The sequence below is a fragment of the Ixodes scapularis genome, unplaced genomic scaffold (genome assembly GCF_016920785.2).
Source record: "Ixodes scapularis isolate PalLabHiFi unplaced genomic scaffold, ASM1692078v2 PGA_scaffold7__128_contigs__length_106722199, whole genome shotgun sequence".
Taxonomy (NCBI): Eukaryota; Metazoa; Arthropoda; class Arachnida; order Ixodida; family Ixodidae; genus Ixodes; species Ixodes scapularis.
In genome coordinates, this window is record NW_024609882.1 from 90,963,687 (window position 1) to 90,980,999 (window position 17,313).

General features: G+C 42.8%; 1 protein-coding gene across 1 annotated transcript in view; it reads right to left on the minus strand.

Moving 5' to 3' along the window:
* Window positions 1-327: 327 nt before the first annotated feature.
* LOC115330430 (lysosomal alpha-glucosidase-like) overlaps window positions 328-17,313 on the minus strand; it is a 67,233-nt gene continuing 50,247 nt past the window's right edge. Inside the window, exons 12-15 of the mRNA XM_040211015.2 lie at window positions 15,420-15,568; window positions 12,215-12,299; window positions 3,738-3,922; window positions 328-541 (exon numbers count right to left, since the gene is read on the minus strand). Of these exons, the coding sequence (XP_040066949.1) occupies window positions 328-541; window positions 3,738-3,922; window positions 12,215-12,299; window positions 15,420-15,568 (633 nt within the window). The remainder of the gene's footprint in view (window positions 542-3,737; window positions 3,923-12,214; window positions 12,300-15,419; window positions 15,569-17,313) is intronic.

The window sequence follows — 17,313 nt, forward strand, 5'->3', positions numbered from 1 at the left end:
GCTCTGGATGCGTGACTTGAGCGGTAACATGGCGTCTATACATTAGACAAAACTAGGCGCTCAAGCTGCGTGACACCGGATTGTGCGAACTTAAAATTGCATAAAAAAACGATTGGGACGAAAAAATGGCTCAGATGTCACCGCTCAAGCAAACGCGCGCGTGTGTATGAAGGTACTGTACATCCCGAAGAAAGGGTGCCGTCATCTATGAGCGTCGGTGGCAACAAGTTGTCTTTTTGCCACCGTGGTTCACAGATGGCGCTAGCTGTCCGGATTTCAATGTCATCATTTCTTTGCTCGCGGACACAATCCTGGGGGAACTCGCCCTCAACAGCTCCGCTGTAGAAACATATGATTAAGGTTTGCCTCATCGAGAGATGCGACAAAAATACAATCGCAAGAATAAACAAGCAAAACAACAACCGGCAAACATTTGCTGTTGCAGTACGTACTGATTGAATCTCCATCGTCCCAGAACAGGTGTCCTCGTGCAGTGCCCTTGCGGTCAGGTGCAACCAGCAAAACAAAAGGGTTCTGTCGACTGACATAAGAAAAATAGAAGCAAAAGTTGTTAATTGAAATGTGGGGTTTCATTAAGACGCTACGTTGGTGTGATTGCCAAGGTTCAGGTAAAGTCAATTCCGTTAAGGCAAGTTCATATATTCTCCTTTGAGTCTAATCGACAGGGTTATGTAACCATACTCATTATGTTACGCTTTAAGGGGTATTCACACGGAGAACATTCTTCCTTTGTTTTCTGAATTGCGCATCATGTGGTACTAACGTCACTCCTTTGAGCGAAGCTTAATGGGCGTAGATATTTCAGTAGAATGGGGGAGCTTTTGCTCGTGCATAGCCTCCTATATACTGAACACACCTGAGCGATTTCTGGTTTCCCCATGCACTGGCGCTCTTTCACTTGCTACACATAACCGCCGCCAAGGGCGTCACAATAAATACGATGCTTGTTCGCTGGCCCGCAGCACACCGCTACTCTTGCAACGCCCGTGATTCCAACACTTTCCGAACGCATATTTGATAGCGGGTATGCAGCAACAAATGTAGCTTCGAAAAGGTAATACATATGTTTGTGTGTACGAGGAGGTAAACTTAAATAAAGAATGTCAAAACAGCGAACACTTACAACTTTGAAATGCCTAGGCCTAGAAACAGGCGAAGACAGTAATGTAAAGAGGAATTGCAACGGCAAGGGTCCTGCGGGGTTACAACCACAACAAAAATTCCTAAGCACTGTGAAAGGTGTTAGCTGTACCTCAGCTCACGATTGTGATGACGTACAGTGCCTGTCTTCAGGCGCTCGTCACAACCTCGAGGTGCGCGTTAGATGTCTGGTCGGGTCAGCCAGTCAAAAAGCACCGAAAGAGTCCGTGGACTCTTTCGGTGCTGCTGGACGACATGGGCAAATCCAGTTTCGAAAATAGCGACAATCACACCAAGTTGGGCTTCGGGTGAAACCTCAGCAAAATGCTGAGGCTTAACTCAAACAGAAATTAAGGAAAGCCTTTCAAGACCGGTATTTCTAATGTACGTGGCAAAAAGGTGCCAACTGCTCGCCTTTAAGTAGCGGGAGATAGAATTTGGTGCGCAGGCTTTTATCAAAAAAGCTACTGTCACGTGTGAGATCTCTGGTGTTTTTGTTTGAAGTCTTGTAAAATGACAGCACCGAGTCCTTCTTTCGAAAGTTTGCCTAAAACGTCGAAAAATCTGTGGCAAAAGGAAAAACTAACTAAATAACTAGGTTCAACCAGCAGCTACAGCGCCATGCCAAAATCAGAACGAAGAAAGCAGAAACGCACAAGAGAGGCTTCATCACGTCATTCACGTCGTTAACGTCGTTCACGTTTCTGTGTTGTCCGGAAAAGGGCACACTTGTTGTGATAGCTGGCAACCGTCAATCGGGCAGGCATTTTCAGTATACAGGAGACTACCACTCGGGCTGCACACAACAATCCCCACCTTGGCGTGAATCTCTTCACAAGTGGACTCGAGCTTGTTCGCCTGTTTGACAACTTTACAGATTTTGCTCAGCGGGATACCGGCGGTGTCATCGAGATCGCCTAATTGCGGCGGCTTGCGCTCGTGCGCATGTCGTTCGAGGCACCAATGCCTTCCTCAAGGTGCCCCTTAGATATATACATATTTTTTTTGGATTCGACGTTCTTTGTGTTGCATCCACCCATTCAAGAAACATTTTTTTTTAGCAGGAAACAGTTCCTCGTTTTCAGCATTTAACGGCGTTGTTGCCATAATCGTGTATCACCGTTTTATATGCGGATTCATTTTTCTACTCTCGTCAGCGCGCACCGAGCCCTGTGGTCGAGCGTGCGACCGCTACTGCGTCTAGTAACATTGAAATCCTTCTCCGGTCCCCGCCGCGTGCGTAAAGCTGGAGTCGGGGAGGGCGTTCCGCTGATTCCACCGACAACTGACGTCTCGCTCACTCCCTCCTCAAAAAAACATCACCCGTGTTAATGCCACTTTATGAGCAAAACTCTTGGGACCGCTATAACCCGTACGATAATCATACCTCTCCTTTTAACGCTGTAAGCAGTACAGAGAGCGGCAATTTTTGAACTAGTTTTACGAGCCCGTGCAGCGCAAGCATGCCTAATGAAAACATAGCAAGTGCGCAGGGGAGTTGGTGGTAGTTCCTCTTGATGTTTAAAACCCTGAACTCTGTTAAGAGGGAAAAAAAAAAGTTTAAAGTGAATGAATAAGGCGCAGGAAAAGACCTCTCAATTGAGACGTCTTCTCCTGAGCTGTTTGGCGTAGAACTGCGTCTTTCCCGGCACTTACGATGGGTGCGAAGTTGGGATATCAATCTCCCGAGAACGTGGTCAGAGAATGTCACAAAAACTTGGTTACCGCAGTGACGTCACGCACGTCAAAAGAAATTTGGTAGGGGGTACAAAGTTTGGAAGTTGATGTCATAAAAACTTATCAGAGACGTGACGTCACGCATGTCAGAATAATTTGCAAGTGGGTACAAAGCTAAGAACGTCGATGTCACAAACACTTGGTCATGGAATGTCACAAAATCTTGGTCACAGAAAATACGGGCACGCACGTAACACTTGAAGTTATTTTGAATACGGAACAAAGTAAACAAAGAAAATGGGAGCTCTCATGCTTTACCATGCACTCCTTGCACCACGGTACACTAATGACACAGCGAACATGCTGTCGCGTCCGTTATGGAAACGCCGCCGGCTCTTTTCAATCGTCTGTGCTCTTTCCCGAAAACAACTTCGTATCGTGTCTCTTAAACGGTCCAACAGCGAGCCCAGGTTTCCCCCGTCTAGTTACTTCGCACGTAATTCCGCATATGCGACTCGGAATGATATACGCGGGGCGATGTAAAATTGCTTCTACATGACTCTGAGTCACAGGTATTCACTTCTTGCGCACCCGCCATTGTCATAAGGCACGGGTAAGTGGACCTATCTCCAGCTGCCACGAACCACATATGAGAGGAGTGTACAGGGCATGGCCTCTCTTATCTTGTCCCCGTCTTATTTCTTGCGCCATCCAGACGTAGTTCTAAGGAATTTTGTACAGCTCAGGACACCGATGCACAGACCAATTTTTCTTCGACTTTAAAATTTGCTAATATATCCCTAACGACAGTTCGTGTTTTAAGCATCAAGGTAAGCTTGCTCCTTTGTCTCATTAGTAGTGCGGAAGGAGGTGGCCGCCATGATATCTAGACATCTCACCTTTCGGTTGTTGTAAGAGCCGGCTTATGACCGGGAACGATGGATCCACCTCGGATCAGGGTGTTCACAACGTTGAAGGTCGCAGGGAATGCCTGATAACGCCCGGACGTCGCTGAGTAGGCAGTCCCTCGGTCCACGTCATACCACACGCCGGCCGGAATGTAGACGTTGACCTCAGTCTGGTTCTGCGGTTGACAAAGACGACGATTCCGTCACGTCGCGAACGGAAAGCACCGAGAATAAGGCTGTTCACAAACAAAATCTGGAGCCTCGACGTCCCCACGAGGCACTTGGGGGAACCAGTCGCTGCAAACTACGGAAACAGGTCGACCAGTCACGACTTTTAAGATGTGTTCAGACCTAAACAAACTGTGTGCGCTGTAGCATTGAGCCCCGGGAAACGCCATACTCGGTGCAACACTCTAAAAAATGTCTTTGCGCCTACTTTCACGCACAACACTTGGACAGCCAATCACCCACAACTTACGGTGGCAGCTCAGCGAATGACGATGCAGAAAACATATGAAACATATGTTTAGACCAAAAAATGCAGTCTGAGTTGTGATGTTAAGCAATGCGAAACGTCACGCTCGCATTGCTTAATGTCATAACTCAAACTGTGTTTTTTGGTCTAAACTTATGTTTCGGCATCGTCATTTGCTGAGCTGCCTCTGCAAGTTGCGGTGATTGGCTCTCCGAATGTTGTGCGTGAAGGTAGACGCACAGACTTTTTTTAGAGTGCAGAGAGCAGACGCTTTCCTTTTTTTGTCTAGACATATTTCCAGCCTCGTCATTGGCCGAGGTCCCTCCTCTTTTTACAGCAATTGGCTCCCACACGTACTGCGTGGAAAGTAAATGTTTAAATATTTTAGACTGAATAAGTATTGCGCAGAATATGTTCTCGGCATGGGTTGCATTGACAAAATGGCGCAAAGAAAAGTGCAGCGCAGACATGCAACAACCGAACGTTACACGCTGGATTAAGCAGATTCCGGTCTTAATTTATCGGGGAAGTGCTCGTCTACTGATGTTAGTAAGAAAACGAAATTAGTGTATAACTTTACACCTATAGGAGTTCGCCCGCTAAATGTAGCCAGAGAAAAATATCCTCTAAAGTTAGCGAGATGTGAGTACGCAAAATTTTAATTACTCCGGTCGTCAGCAGAGCCCGTAACACTCAACACAGATCAGAACATGCTGTACATTTTACTCCTTGAGTCATTACCGCTGGGATTCATTTTTTTTCCCTCACCCAGGATTTGACTGTTTTCTTAGAGCTCTATATTGTTCGGATAAACTAAAAATAATCAGCGTAACGCCTAATGTAAGGATGTTCTTTCTCGTTTCTTACACAAGGCATCGAAAGTGTTTCAGCGTAATTCATGACCACTTAGAGGGACGCTGAACTCCCTTAAATTGTTTTCAAGTTCCCGGATGCAAACGTATGACGCACAAAGAAGATGACCAAACGTTCTAAAAAAAACATAAATTAGCACAATATTTAAATCTTCAGACTGATCTTGTGTGAAGATCAATTCCGTAACTTCCTTCTCTATTGGCACTTCGACACAAAGTAAACGCAGAAATAGCACGACGCGCGCTCGAGTTTAGTCACTCAATGTAAATATACCGCTAATTTTCCTTGGGAAGTCTATTCTTTCATATACGCCTTTCCTATGGAAGTCTCTTAAATTTTTTTTTTGTGATTTTAGTACTTGTTTAGAGGAACACTGAACTAATTTTAAAATAGTATTTTGAAGTAGCTGTATACAACAGTAAGTGATAAAAACACTTTCTACGATAAAAAAAATTAATAAAAATATAGGACCCGCAACCCATCGTGAGTATTGTCCTGTGCTTTTATTCGTTTCTTTTTTTTTTTCGGAGCAAAGTGCGAATATAGAAGAATATTCCGGAATTGATCCTTACTCGAAAGGCGTCTCACAACCTAAATATTGCGCTAAATGTTGTTCTTTTGTTGCGTGTGTTCAAAGTGCCCTTATTTTACAAAAAAAAAAAAAAAACATGTCCAAACCACACGTAAAAAAATAACACTTTCACATATTATTGAATAATATAGATCTGTTTGTCAAGCCGCCGAATATTTTTAATGAATTGTAAATGAAGATAGCGCCATGAAGAAGTCCAAACATATTCATTTTTTTGCGAGACTATGTGATCTTACAAAATACAGGGTCCCATTTCAGTCTCACTGTAATTGTTATAATTATTGTTTCCCGTAAGGTCGAACTGAGAGAATATCTTTTAGTCGGCATTTACGCATCACATGATGTATTTTACTGATTCTTAAATCTTCCGCTGTTTTATTTATGACTGTGTCATTAATATTATAGTTTTTTTTTTTTGGGGTGACTCGAATTTTCGTAGATCTTAATTTTTTTTGTTTTTTTTTTGGGGGGGGGGGGGCATTTCTATGTAAAGTGGCCCAATTTTTTAATATCAAGCGAGCGTCGACCGCCGGGACGGCCAGCGCCGTGCCGCGGAGGCGTGCGGCGATACGGGAGAGATTAAGCGCGTGGGCACAAAGCCCTTTCTGGTGGGAGCGTCGTCTGTTAGGCTATTCGGCGATCGCACACAGCCCCTGCACCGTACCAAAGGAGGGCAGGGCGCTTGCAATGTCGAAGTGCATCGCCGATACGCCCCTCCTCTTAGAATGCGTTCATAATCCTGTTGACGTTAGCCTGTGTAACCCCGACTGTTTTTGCTATATTCCTTTGCGTCATGCCACCCATCGACAAGTTCCCCTGTTTCTAAAGGCACTCGAGGAGGCAGAAAAATGTGCGCGCGCCCGCCGGTCAAAGAAACGTGTGACCGTGTGACTACCCGGCTACATAGGCTAGATGACGACAACAACAACGCGGTTGATAATACAAAACACCGAGCCGAAACACTGTCTGTACTCCGTTTTACTTCGTGTTGTACCACAGCCGACACTTCGAGCCATCTTGGCCAGTCCGTCGCTAAATGTGTGTCACGTGGCCTTCCCGTTGGGCACAACTGCACTTGAAAGCACGATGTCACGTGGCAGGGTTAAATCACTGGATTGGATTGATGGCTCATAGGATTGAATGCGGTATATGTTTTCATGCATCATTTCATTCTGTTTGTCGCGTCACCGTATTTTTTTTTTGTAGTTTTGTAGGTGTTCTCCAAAGTAAACGACAACGTGAAGTTACAAAAAAAAATAAAACTCGAGATGACGCGTGCTTTATGAAACGCCTGAGAAGTATCGAAACACCGAGAAAATAAAAGCAAGCGTTGTTCAGATCTTTGCTTAAAGGCTGTTAGCTATGCCAGCAGATAATGAACAGGGACTGTGTGCGGTCAATGGAATAGCCTAGCAAACGACGCTCGCAAAAAAAAAAGAGCTTTGTGCGCACACGCCTAATCTCTCCCGTGACGCAGCATTACTCCGCGGCACAGCGCTGGCCCTCCAAGCGGTGACGCTCGCTTGATAATATTAAAAAATTGGGCCACTGTATTTTTGATTTTCTACACCTCCAATATTTCCGCAATCTAGGAATATATAGATGTATACATAATGTGAAGGTGTTTTTGGCCGCTTCAAAAAGAAGACAAATGCCGGTTGTTTCCTGATCGAGATCCACATCAGCATGCGCTATCTGAGTCTCGAGTCCCAGCCCCAGCAGCGCGCAATTCCGCGCACTGACGATTGTGCTTCCCACGCCACAAATGCCCCCTTCGAAGGAAAGGCATATATATATATATGGGTGGTTTCATCTCAAATCGTGCAGGCAAAAAGGGTCGAATTTTTAATTTCGATGAAAAAAATATATGTTATGGCGCCGTTTTTAAAAACGCAGTCGCCGCAGACCGCAAGTTCGTCGGATTTTTTGTTCGCGACTTATGAATTTTTAAAGAGGCCGCGGCGAAAAGCAGTGTTTTTCACACCCGTCGTGGGTCGGATGTTTCGCTTGATCTCCCGCCGTGGATTTTCAGTCCACATTATATTATCTTTTTTAAAGCACTCTGTGGACACATTTAAAACGCTCCAATACCATAAAATAATTTTAGGCGTTTTGCTTTTTTTCTGTAAAAATGTCAAAAACGCCCCCTCGGTCAATTGTTGACGAACTTTGACAATTAATTACTGGCGATCTACTTGAGTTACATCAATACTTTTTATGTCCACGGAGAGCCCAAAACACGTTCTTTATATGTATTATAAAATGACTTGGCTGTATAAAATATTCTTTGCGGTACGTTTACGTTAATGTTATGTGAAAACCACAAAGTACCATTTTTGAAACTGATTTTCTCAAAAAACCCATTTTTTATTTTTTTTATTTTTTGTTAAAATGTAGATGTGATAGTTTTCTACGCGAAAATCAGGTCTAGAAAGTGTATATTTTGTTTGTATGTTTTATATTTAGGCCTCAATATCGGAAAAAAACGTCTTTGTTTTGCAAGACCCAAGTCAGACATTCCGACCCATGCGTCTCTATGAATTGTGAAAAAGTTTTCTTGAATTTTCTTCTGCATTTTGTAATCAATTATAAACGAATTTTGTGGTATTGAATATTTATGTATGTTTTGATAAGAGCGGAAACCACGAGATACATATCTAACCAAATCAGCAGGCCTAGTAGACTTTGAGTAACCAAAAGGCACAGACGTTGTATTGTTTCGATTTATAAACCTTTCACAGTAAACTAGCACGACTAGCTATTAGATGTCATATCACTAAGACAAAGAAAGTCACCACATCGTCGATATATTATATACAATTCTCTACGAAACCAAACACTGGGGCTTGTTCACCGCACATCGCACAGGTCACCAGGGAATGTCCTTTCACTTCCGTAATACACAAAAGTGGTGACACAGAAACGGTCCGAAACACACAGAGAGTGTGTCATGGGGAGGGGTAGGAAATAAAAATAAATAAATAGGAATTAAATTGCCCAACTGCGATCTCAACGAAAATTGCGTTAAAAAAATAAAGTATTTAGGTTGGAGTGGTGGCAAGACGATAGGTCCACGCCTGGTGGAGAGTCAGACAAAGAAGTCGACGGCACGTAAAGGTAAAACAAAAAAAAAGAAATCAATAATTTAATAAAGACGGGAAAACTCAGCCGCACATGGCGAGAAGATAAACCAACTCCTCCGGGCATTCCCTAAATGGGACGCAACCAAATGCGTGCGAACACGCTCTCTACATCACCGCCTAGGCCGCTACGCCATGACAAAATAAACCCAACAACTGAACAGTGCTAACAAACAGTTAGTAAGAAAACATTGAAAAAAAAAAAAAAAAAACGTTCAAAAATGCACCCGAGAAACTAAGTTCAGCGGGGCGAAGAAACACACACGAGTCGGTCCCACGACACTGAAGTCTGGCAGAATGACGGCGTCCAGATGATGCTCGAATCTGTTTTTCCCTCTGTTACGCACATCCACGACGGCTGTGAGGAACAGTGGCTGTGCGAAAGAAAGTGAAGAATAGATTCGAGCAGGCGATGCGCGAGAAAGTTACCGAGACTATGCCTGAAGCTTCATATCGGGAGAGGAGCTTTCGAGGTAGTTTCTGCAGTTACTCAAACTTTCTCTTTCCCCATCCCTTTTTCAAAAGAGCACGTCAGCCGGCGCTGACTTTTCATCTCGGGAGAAGCTCACTTTTCACAAACGGTTATAGTTGACAAGGAGGCTGACTTCGACCCAACTAGTCTCCGGGCAAAATACAAACACAAGTATATTTACCAACACGCTCGTTTTAATGTCAGTCTCCGGGCTTTGCCGTTTCCAAAAGAGATAGCCCTTTATAAGGACAGAATGAGCGGGTTGGTGGGGATAATTAAACTTAAACAGCCCCTTCTCGTTTTCTTCCTCAAGTTTAATAGATAACCCTTTGGTGCTATCGGATCTCCCCGGAGAGAAAGAGACAGCACGGCCGTTTCAAGGTAAGGATAGGGCGCTCGAAGCTGGGGCAAACAGGCGGTATCGTTTCACGCATACACGGATGGCTGGTTTCAAATTTCCCCACATCCCTAACGAAACCGGCCCATCTTCGTGGGTGCGGCTGTGGGATTTCTGTCCCGCGCCGCCGGTTTTAGCGCGCACGCGGCGTTGTTTTGGCTGGCAGAACAGTTGTTGACCGTCGATATTGTAAGGCCATGGTGTCCTCATCCTTTCAGGCAACGATTCCTTTGCTTTCCCTTGTGCAATACTCTGACTGACTCCTCCTGGGTGGCTGTCACTGTTCGCCGCGTCAACGACTTAATCGTACCATTTCACTCCTCGTGACACAGGGTGCGCTGCACGCTTTACTGTCACGGGCCGTCCCATCTAACACAACGAGCGCGAAAGGTCGTGGTCATCTGCTGGCTCCGAAGGGGCGGACGTTCATGCAGGCCAATGAGGGCCCCGAATCAATGCGACGTCTGCCGACTCCTACACGTTAAAATTTACGACACCTGCTGGTCTGTTAAGAAGTGTTGCTTTCTCTTTTTAGAACTCCTCCCAATGTAGCTTGCCGCCTATAATAAAATTTAAATAATCAATAAATATAACAGGGTGGAAATACTGTATTTCATTTTTATGTGGGAACGTTGAAAAAAATAAAAAAAGCTATCTCCAAGCTTGTGAAGACGCGCAAATCGTAAGTCCATTTCGTGCCGTAAAAACATGTTTTTGTACGATATTGATGCTTAAATATAAAACATACAAACAAAATATACACTTTCTAGACTTGATTTTCGCATAGAAAACTATCACATCTACATTTTAACAAAAAATAAAAAAAATACAAAATGGGTTTTTTGAGAAAATCAATTTCAAAAATGGTACTTTTTGGTTTTCACATAACATTAACGTAAACGTACCGCAAAGAATATTTTATACAGCCAACTTATTTTATAATACATATAAAGAACGTGTTTTGGGCTTTCCGTGGACATAAAAAGTATTGATGTAACCCAAGTAGATCGCCAGTAATTAATTGTCAAAGTTCGTCAACAATTGACCAAGGGGGCGTTTTTGACATTTTTACAGAAAAAAAGCAAAACGCCTAAAATTATTTTATGGTATTGGAGCCTTTTAAATGTGTCCACAGAGTGCTTTAAAAAAGATAATATAATGTGGACTGAAAATCCATGGCGGGAGATCAAGCGAAACATCCGACCCACGACGGGTGTGAAAAACACTGCTTTTCGCCGCGGCCTCTTTAAAAATTCATAAGTCGCGAACAAAAAATCCGACGAACTTGCGGTCTGCGGCGACTGCGTTTTTAAAAACGGCGCCATAACATATATGTTTTTCATCGAAACTAAAAATTCGACCCTTTTTGCCTGCACGATTTGAGATGAAACCACCCATATATATATATATATATATATATATATATATATATATATATATATATATAGGAACAGCACCTGGTGGATAAAAAGAAGGCACTCGAGAAAAATATTTTCACAAAATATTTGCCCTTATAGGAGATGGTCGTCCAAGGTTGCGAGAAAAGTGATCTGCAGTTACGTTTCGAGCCTGGTAGGCTCGAAACGTATCTGTAGATCAATTTTTTTGGCGACCCTGGAGCACCATCTCCTATAAGGGCAAATATCTTGTGAATATAAGAAAGAAATACAGTGCTGAATCAAAGGAATAGGAAAACCTGAAAAGGTAACAGAACCTAGAAGAGCTGTTTCAATATTGTCCTGCCAAGCGGTTCCTGTATAGGGCATTTCATCCTGTCAACAAATCTAGTCTCGGCCTAGTCGTTTAAACTAGACGTTTGTGCACCAGGAAAGTGTCCGTTAGGTGGTAAAAGTTATAGAGACACGGCGGCGTTCTGGACAAAATTAAATATCAAAAGATTATGATAGTTGGAAAGAATTTATCTAAAACATTGAACTTGAAAAAGTTGGTTTCTCAAGTGCCAGGATAGGATACGTATGTCATAAAATAAATTTCCACAGAAAAAAAATCTTTCGGGCAATAATTACGTTACGGGACACATTTGATTTTAATCCAGACAGATTTCGATAATTTGGCACGTCAATCCAAAATATGCGAATATTTCAGAATTGTTTCTAAAGACATAAAAAATAATAAAAATATAAGGGCATAAAATAAAGGGTACCCGCAAAAAAAAATATTTGCGCGAACAATGAATTAGCGGGATATATTGATTTATTTTGGCTCACTTTGAGTAAGGAGAGATTCCAATACATGCTTCTATTTTTGCACGTCGTCCCCAAATATAGTGAGTATGAAGAAACACTTCATGTCATCCGAAACAAATGCCTCAACCTATATGATGGACACACTTTTTCAGGTATGTTTTTGTGGCAGTTGCATTTATTCGAGGCATTTAAGCATTCCATGCATTCCAGGCATTCGAGAGAATTTTACTTCAGAGCTTCTATGAATCTATTTCCAAGAATCTCACGTGACCTGAGGCAGAAGCGACGAATGAATCCGTCTCATGCACTCACCGGGTATAACGCAGGGCTGAACATCAGACTGGGACCCCAAAGGAACTGTTCATCGATGCTATAGGTGTTCGGGTCTTCGGGAAACCTGCAGGTACAAACGTCGCGTATCGTCACCCCTAAGAAGTTTTTTGTAGTTTTTTTTTTGTATTTGAAAGCACAGGGGCGAAGGAGGTTTAACTTTTTAAGAATACGTGTTTTATGTTATTTAATCTATATCAAATTATTGTTGTGGCAGCGTCCCAGACGTTGCAACAGTACGTGCTATTGTAACATTCGCCGCACAAACAAAGAGCTTGACACGTTGTGCCTGATCAATCATAGTACTTCTCTCTTTCTTATTTCTTGGTTTACAAAGTATGTTTGCAGTGTTTTCTTCTAAAGAACACAAATAGATATCTACAACGATGGTAACTTACTGCTCGTAACCATCAGTAAATATTTCAGCTAAGTAATCGTGAGTATTACCGGTAATGGTGTCTTTGGAAATCAAAGCAAGCTTAAAGCGCAATTATACGTAGGTCGCTAGTGTGAGATCTGACTATCAAATATAAAATTAAGCACAAAGATGAGACAGTTTAATATCATATATATGTCTGCATTTGACATTGTTTATGCATTGCACGGTAGGGAGTTTCTTATAATGTAAAGATTTTAAAATTTAAAATAAATACTTAATAATATATATATTTCACTGGCTTCCAGTCTTCCTAAAACGCAATGTTGCTTTCAAGTGCACACCCTGAGTTTTGTATTTCGCCAAGCTGCTCTGTTTCTTTTTATAAAATTGCTTCGAATACCGCCATTTCAAAATATTTAGTGATAAAACTCCCAGACACTATTACATTGCGTTGAATTTTCGGCACTGAGTATCAATGGTCTAAAAATAGTAACCAGGATATATTATTTGATATTGCAAGCCATGTTTCAAATTACCGGAGAATATGTGTATTATTTCACCTGTATCAAAACAAAAACTTGATAGGGTAGTTTCTTGTTATGTTTCCAATATTTTAACTAAAAACCACTCAGGTATCCTAGCATCCCTCTCCCCCCCCCCCCCCCCAAAATAAAGTTGCCAACTGATTGAAAAATACTGAGTGATCGCCGTCAGCTAGCTGACCAGACGAACTAAGTACCTGTAACTATGTAGTAAACAAGTTGTGAACTGACAATAGGGTTGAAGAAAGTATCGAAAAGCGAGTTATAGTGTGACGGCGTTTCATCCGTGACACAAGTACAATAACGAAAACAACAAAAAACACTTTTTCTTTGGAAACGCGCTTATCACTAGGGTTACGTGTATTAGGGGTTTATTTCCGTTCAATTAACGCGAGGGCATTTTTCTGGTGGTTGGTTTTTTTCTCGCCGATCCGGTATTCTTGGGAGTTAATTTTTGCCGCCGGACAAAAGATCGCCATAGCTGAGGGTAATGAAGAAGATGAGAAAACAAAGACACGCGAGTCTTCACCACATAGGAGAATACGCGTGAAAAAAAAAACAAAAAAAATAAAAACGTAACGCTGGTCATAAGAGCCTGGAAAATAAACGAAAAGGTATTGCTTCGATCGATAGAAGCAGCCTCACAGACGGTCTATTGGGGGCTGCGTTTAGGCAGACCTGTAGATACATGTTACACAAAAAAGTAACTAATTACCCACTTTGTCCTGAGTCCGAGACTGAGGCAGGAAAAGAGGAAAGTTTCAAAGTAGAAGAGAAATGAACAGTCGAGGACTGCCTTCGACTGCTCCTTTTTCCTCTTTTCCTTCCTCAGTCTCGGGCTAAGAACAAAATCGTTAACATCCACCAGCTCGCCTGCGCATTCACTACACTATCATTAACTAATTATCGTTACTCTCTGTGCGCTGAAAAAGTAGCTGAAAACGTTACTCGTTGCCGGTTCTCGTACGGAACGTGAAACTTTACATCAAATGTAACGCGCTACTTTTCTCGTTACTTTGACGACCAAATACACAACTGCTTTTGTTTCATTATTTTATTTGCAGTCGTTGCACTTAAGGTGCAATTGAACCTTGAATGCCGTTTTGGTTCTTCTTTAACGGTTTATAACTTCTTTCCTCAGTGTTCTGCAGTCAAAAAGTTAGTCAACTCAGAGAAATATTCTTCAACTATACTGTCATGTATCGACATTACGTGTATTCTCAGTTGTTTGTTTATTGTTTAACCTTTAATAAACCACAGTTTCTGATATTGAACAACTCTATTCTCGACTTAGAGCGTCCTAGTGACCACTATAATTTACGTGAACGGTCTGTTGGATATCGTGAATTTAAAACTTTGTTCCCATGTTCCAAACTTTGAGAATAATGCACAGGCATTGTTTTCAATCGTTGCAGATCATGATAAAAAAATTTATGTTTACTGATTAGTGCCCCTTTAAGCAGTAGCTTAATCTCGACGTTTTCATCGGTTATGCTTTCCCGCTTTCTTGGAATGCATATCTGGCTATGCAGAAGAGTCGTTCTAAAAACGCGCTCTAAAAAAAAAAAAAAACGGAAAAGTTGTGCTGTAGCAAGAGCTGGTGAAAATGAGATTCTACTCTCTCCTGCGTTTTCTCTGGTTCTAAAGTTCGAAATTGACAATGGGTTTTGTGCCTTTCCGCGTTGGCAATATTCGAGTTTACATTCGGCTTGTACACGATTCTAGAAGGTTTAACCCACGTACCTTATTGTGTTCTCTATGTGAGCGACATTCCCAGCTGTAGAGTTCGACTGGCGTGTTCAGCGATAAAAGCTGCGAGTTGTTTTTCGGGCTGCTCATCTGCCTTTGTCACAATCGACGCATGTTAAGGTTAGAACTCTTTCAAATTAACTAAATACCGTTACTCAGTACTTGGCTTTTAAAGTAACCAACTACGTTACTCGCTCTTTTTTTTAGAAATGCAACTGATGACATTACTCGTTACCAAAGAAAATTAGCTACATAGAGGTAACTCGTTTCTATTAACGCGCCACGCGCTCGTGTGTGTTTAGGGTTTAAAAAAATAAACTTCTGAAAACGCCTTTTTCTAATCTAAAGAAAATCCCAGGAGTGTTTTTTTTTTTATCCTTTGTTTTTAGATTTTGAGAAAACGAATATTGGTGCTGATTTTCGAGTCTTATGTGCATGTAAAGAGAACACGACCCCTTAATTATAACCATGAAATTGCGGTAGTGGCGTTACAGAAGGAAGGACGGGCTCTGCGTACTCAAAGAAGAGAGGCCTCGCGACAGTCTCGCCGATTGTGTGACTTCTGTAGAACAGCGTGTAGAGATACGGCAGCAGCGTGTACCGCCCCAGCAGGGTGCTCCGGGCAGCATCCACCACTAGGGGGCCCATGCTGTAAGGGTCTTGGTCCTGCGAGAAACAAGCGACTTCAATCACTCTACAACAGCATTCTACTCGGTTTTTTACGGCATTCCCAAACAGACACCAACATTTAGTTATAGCGAGAGAACGGTTATATTCGGTTTATGCTTGTTCAAGATTTAATGATGCTTTTTCTTGAAAGCTTTAAAAACGAGAAAGAGCCTTCTACTCATGTTTTGTATGTGCTGTCGATGGGACTTGTAAATATAAATGGAGAAAGCTTTGCGTTTACTGCCGCTGAAGCCACAAGCCGCAACGTAGGAATACAATGATTTCCGTCAAGGAATTTCAAGTAAAAGTAATCTTATATACTATTTTTTCCAGTACTATGTTTCTGCTTGTCCGTGGAGCGTGTTCTGAGCATGCTAAGTAACTCTCTCCTGTTGAACAGAAGACGACGGTCAAGTGTTCAAAACCCAATGACTAAGGATGCTTCTTTTGAGCGATATACGCTCTGAGGGCGTCTACTATCTAAACAAATGGCCAGGTGTTTATACGAAGCAGTGTCAAAAAGTAACTGCAATTTTTCGTGTTTATTTGCGTGAAAATATAGATATTGTGGAAAGCCCTTTATTAGTTTTCGGCATAGTCACCTCTTTGCTCGACACATGTGCACCAATGTTCCACCAGTTCATCGATGCCGCGGAAAAAGAACTATTGTGGCTGACTTCGGAGCCAGTAATGCACCGCTGCTTTAGGTCATCATCTGTATCAAACTTCTTTCCCTCGAGAGCCCCTTTGAGAGGTCCGAATAAGTAAAGATCCCTCGGTGCGAAGTCTGGTGAGTATGGTTCGTGCGCAATACACTCGAACAGCATTCCTTTCATTTTGTTTCCGCTGTCGTACGTGCCGTGTGAGGGCGCTAATTGTCGTGCTGCAGCAACATCCCTGAGCTGAGCATTGCGCAAAGCTTTGACCTGATTTCAGGTTTCAAGTGGTTCTCAAGCAGGTTGCCGTGTGACACGCTGTTCGCAGTGAGCTCCTTGGGAATGTAATGCTCAAGTATTGTGCCGTTACAGTCCCAAAAAACCGTGAAAATTAACTTGCCCTCCGTTGGCGCTGTCTTAAAGTTCTTCGGTCTTGTTGGCGTTGTGTGTCACCACTCCTTGCTTGCTCGCGTTGTCTCAGGCTGGGCGTAGTCTATCCAACATTCGCCGCCGGTGATAATTCGTTGAAGAAAATCATCTTTCTAGACTCCGTAGCGCTGCAGTAGCGACTCACAAGCATACGCACACTGCTCCTTAAGGTCCGGGTTAAGTTGTTTTGGTACCCACCTGGCGAATACTTTGTTGAGCTGCTGAACATCATGATTGACATAATGCGTCGCTCCGTGACTAATATACAATTAGTTAGTCACTTCATTTCTGGTGACACGCCGGTTCTCGTGTTTGGGCCGTTCCACAGCAGAGATTGAGTCCTGTGTCATTGAAGGATCCCAGCCGCAGCGAGGTGCGTCCGTCAAGGTGGACGCTCAACTTCGTAACTTTTTGTGCCACTCGTGCACCTGGCAAAGAATACGCAGGCGTCTCTGCACTGCTATAGCAGACTGCGAAGAATATCCGCAGGTTTCTCGCCCTCTGCGCCCAAAAATCGAATAACCGAACGCTGCTCGTCCTTGGTACATGTTAACAAGGGGGCGGCCATTTTGGACATACTGTGTTTACGTGAAAGGTCGCCAAGCTGGCGTACACAGCTCCCTCTTGGGGTGCGTCAAAGCATATTTGCAGCGCAGC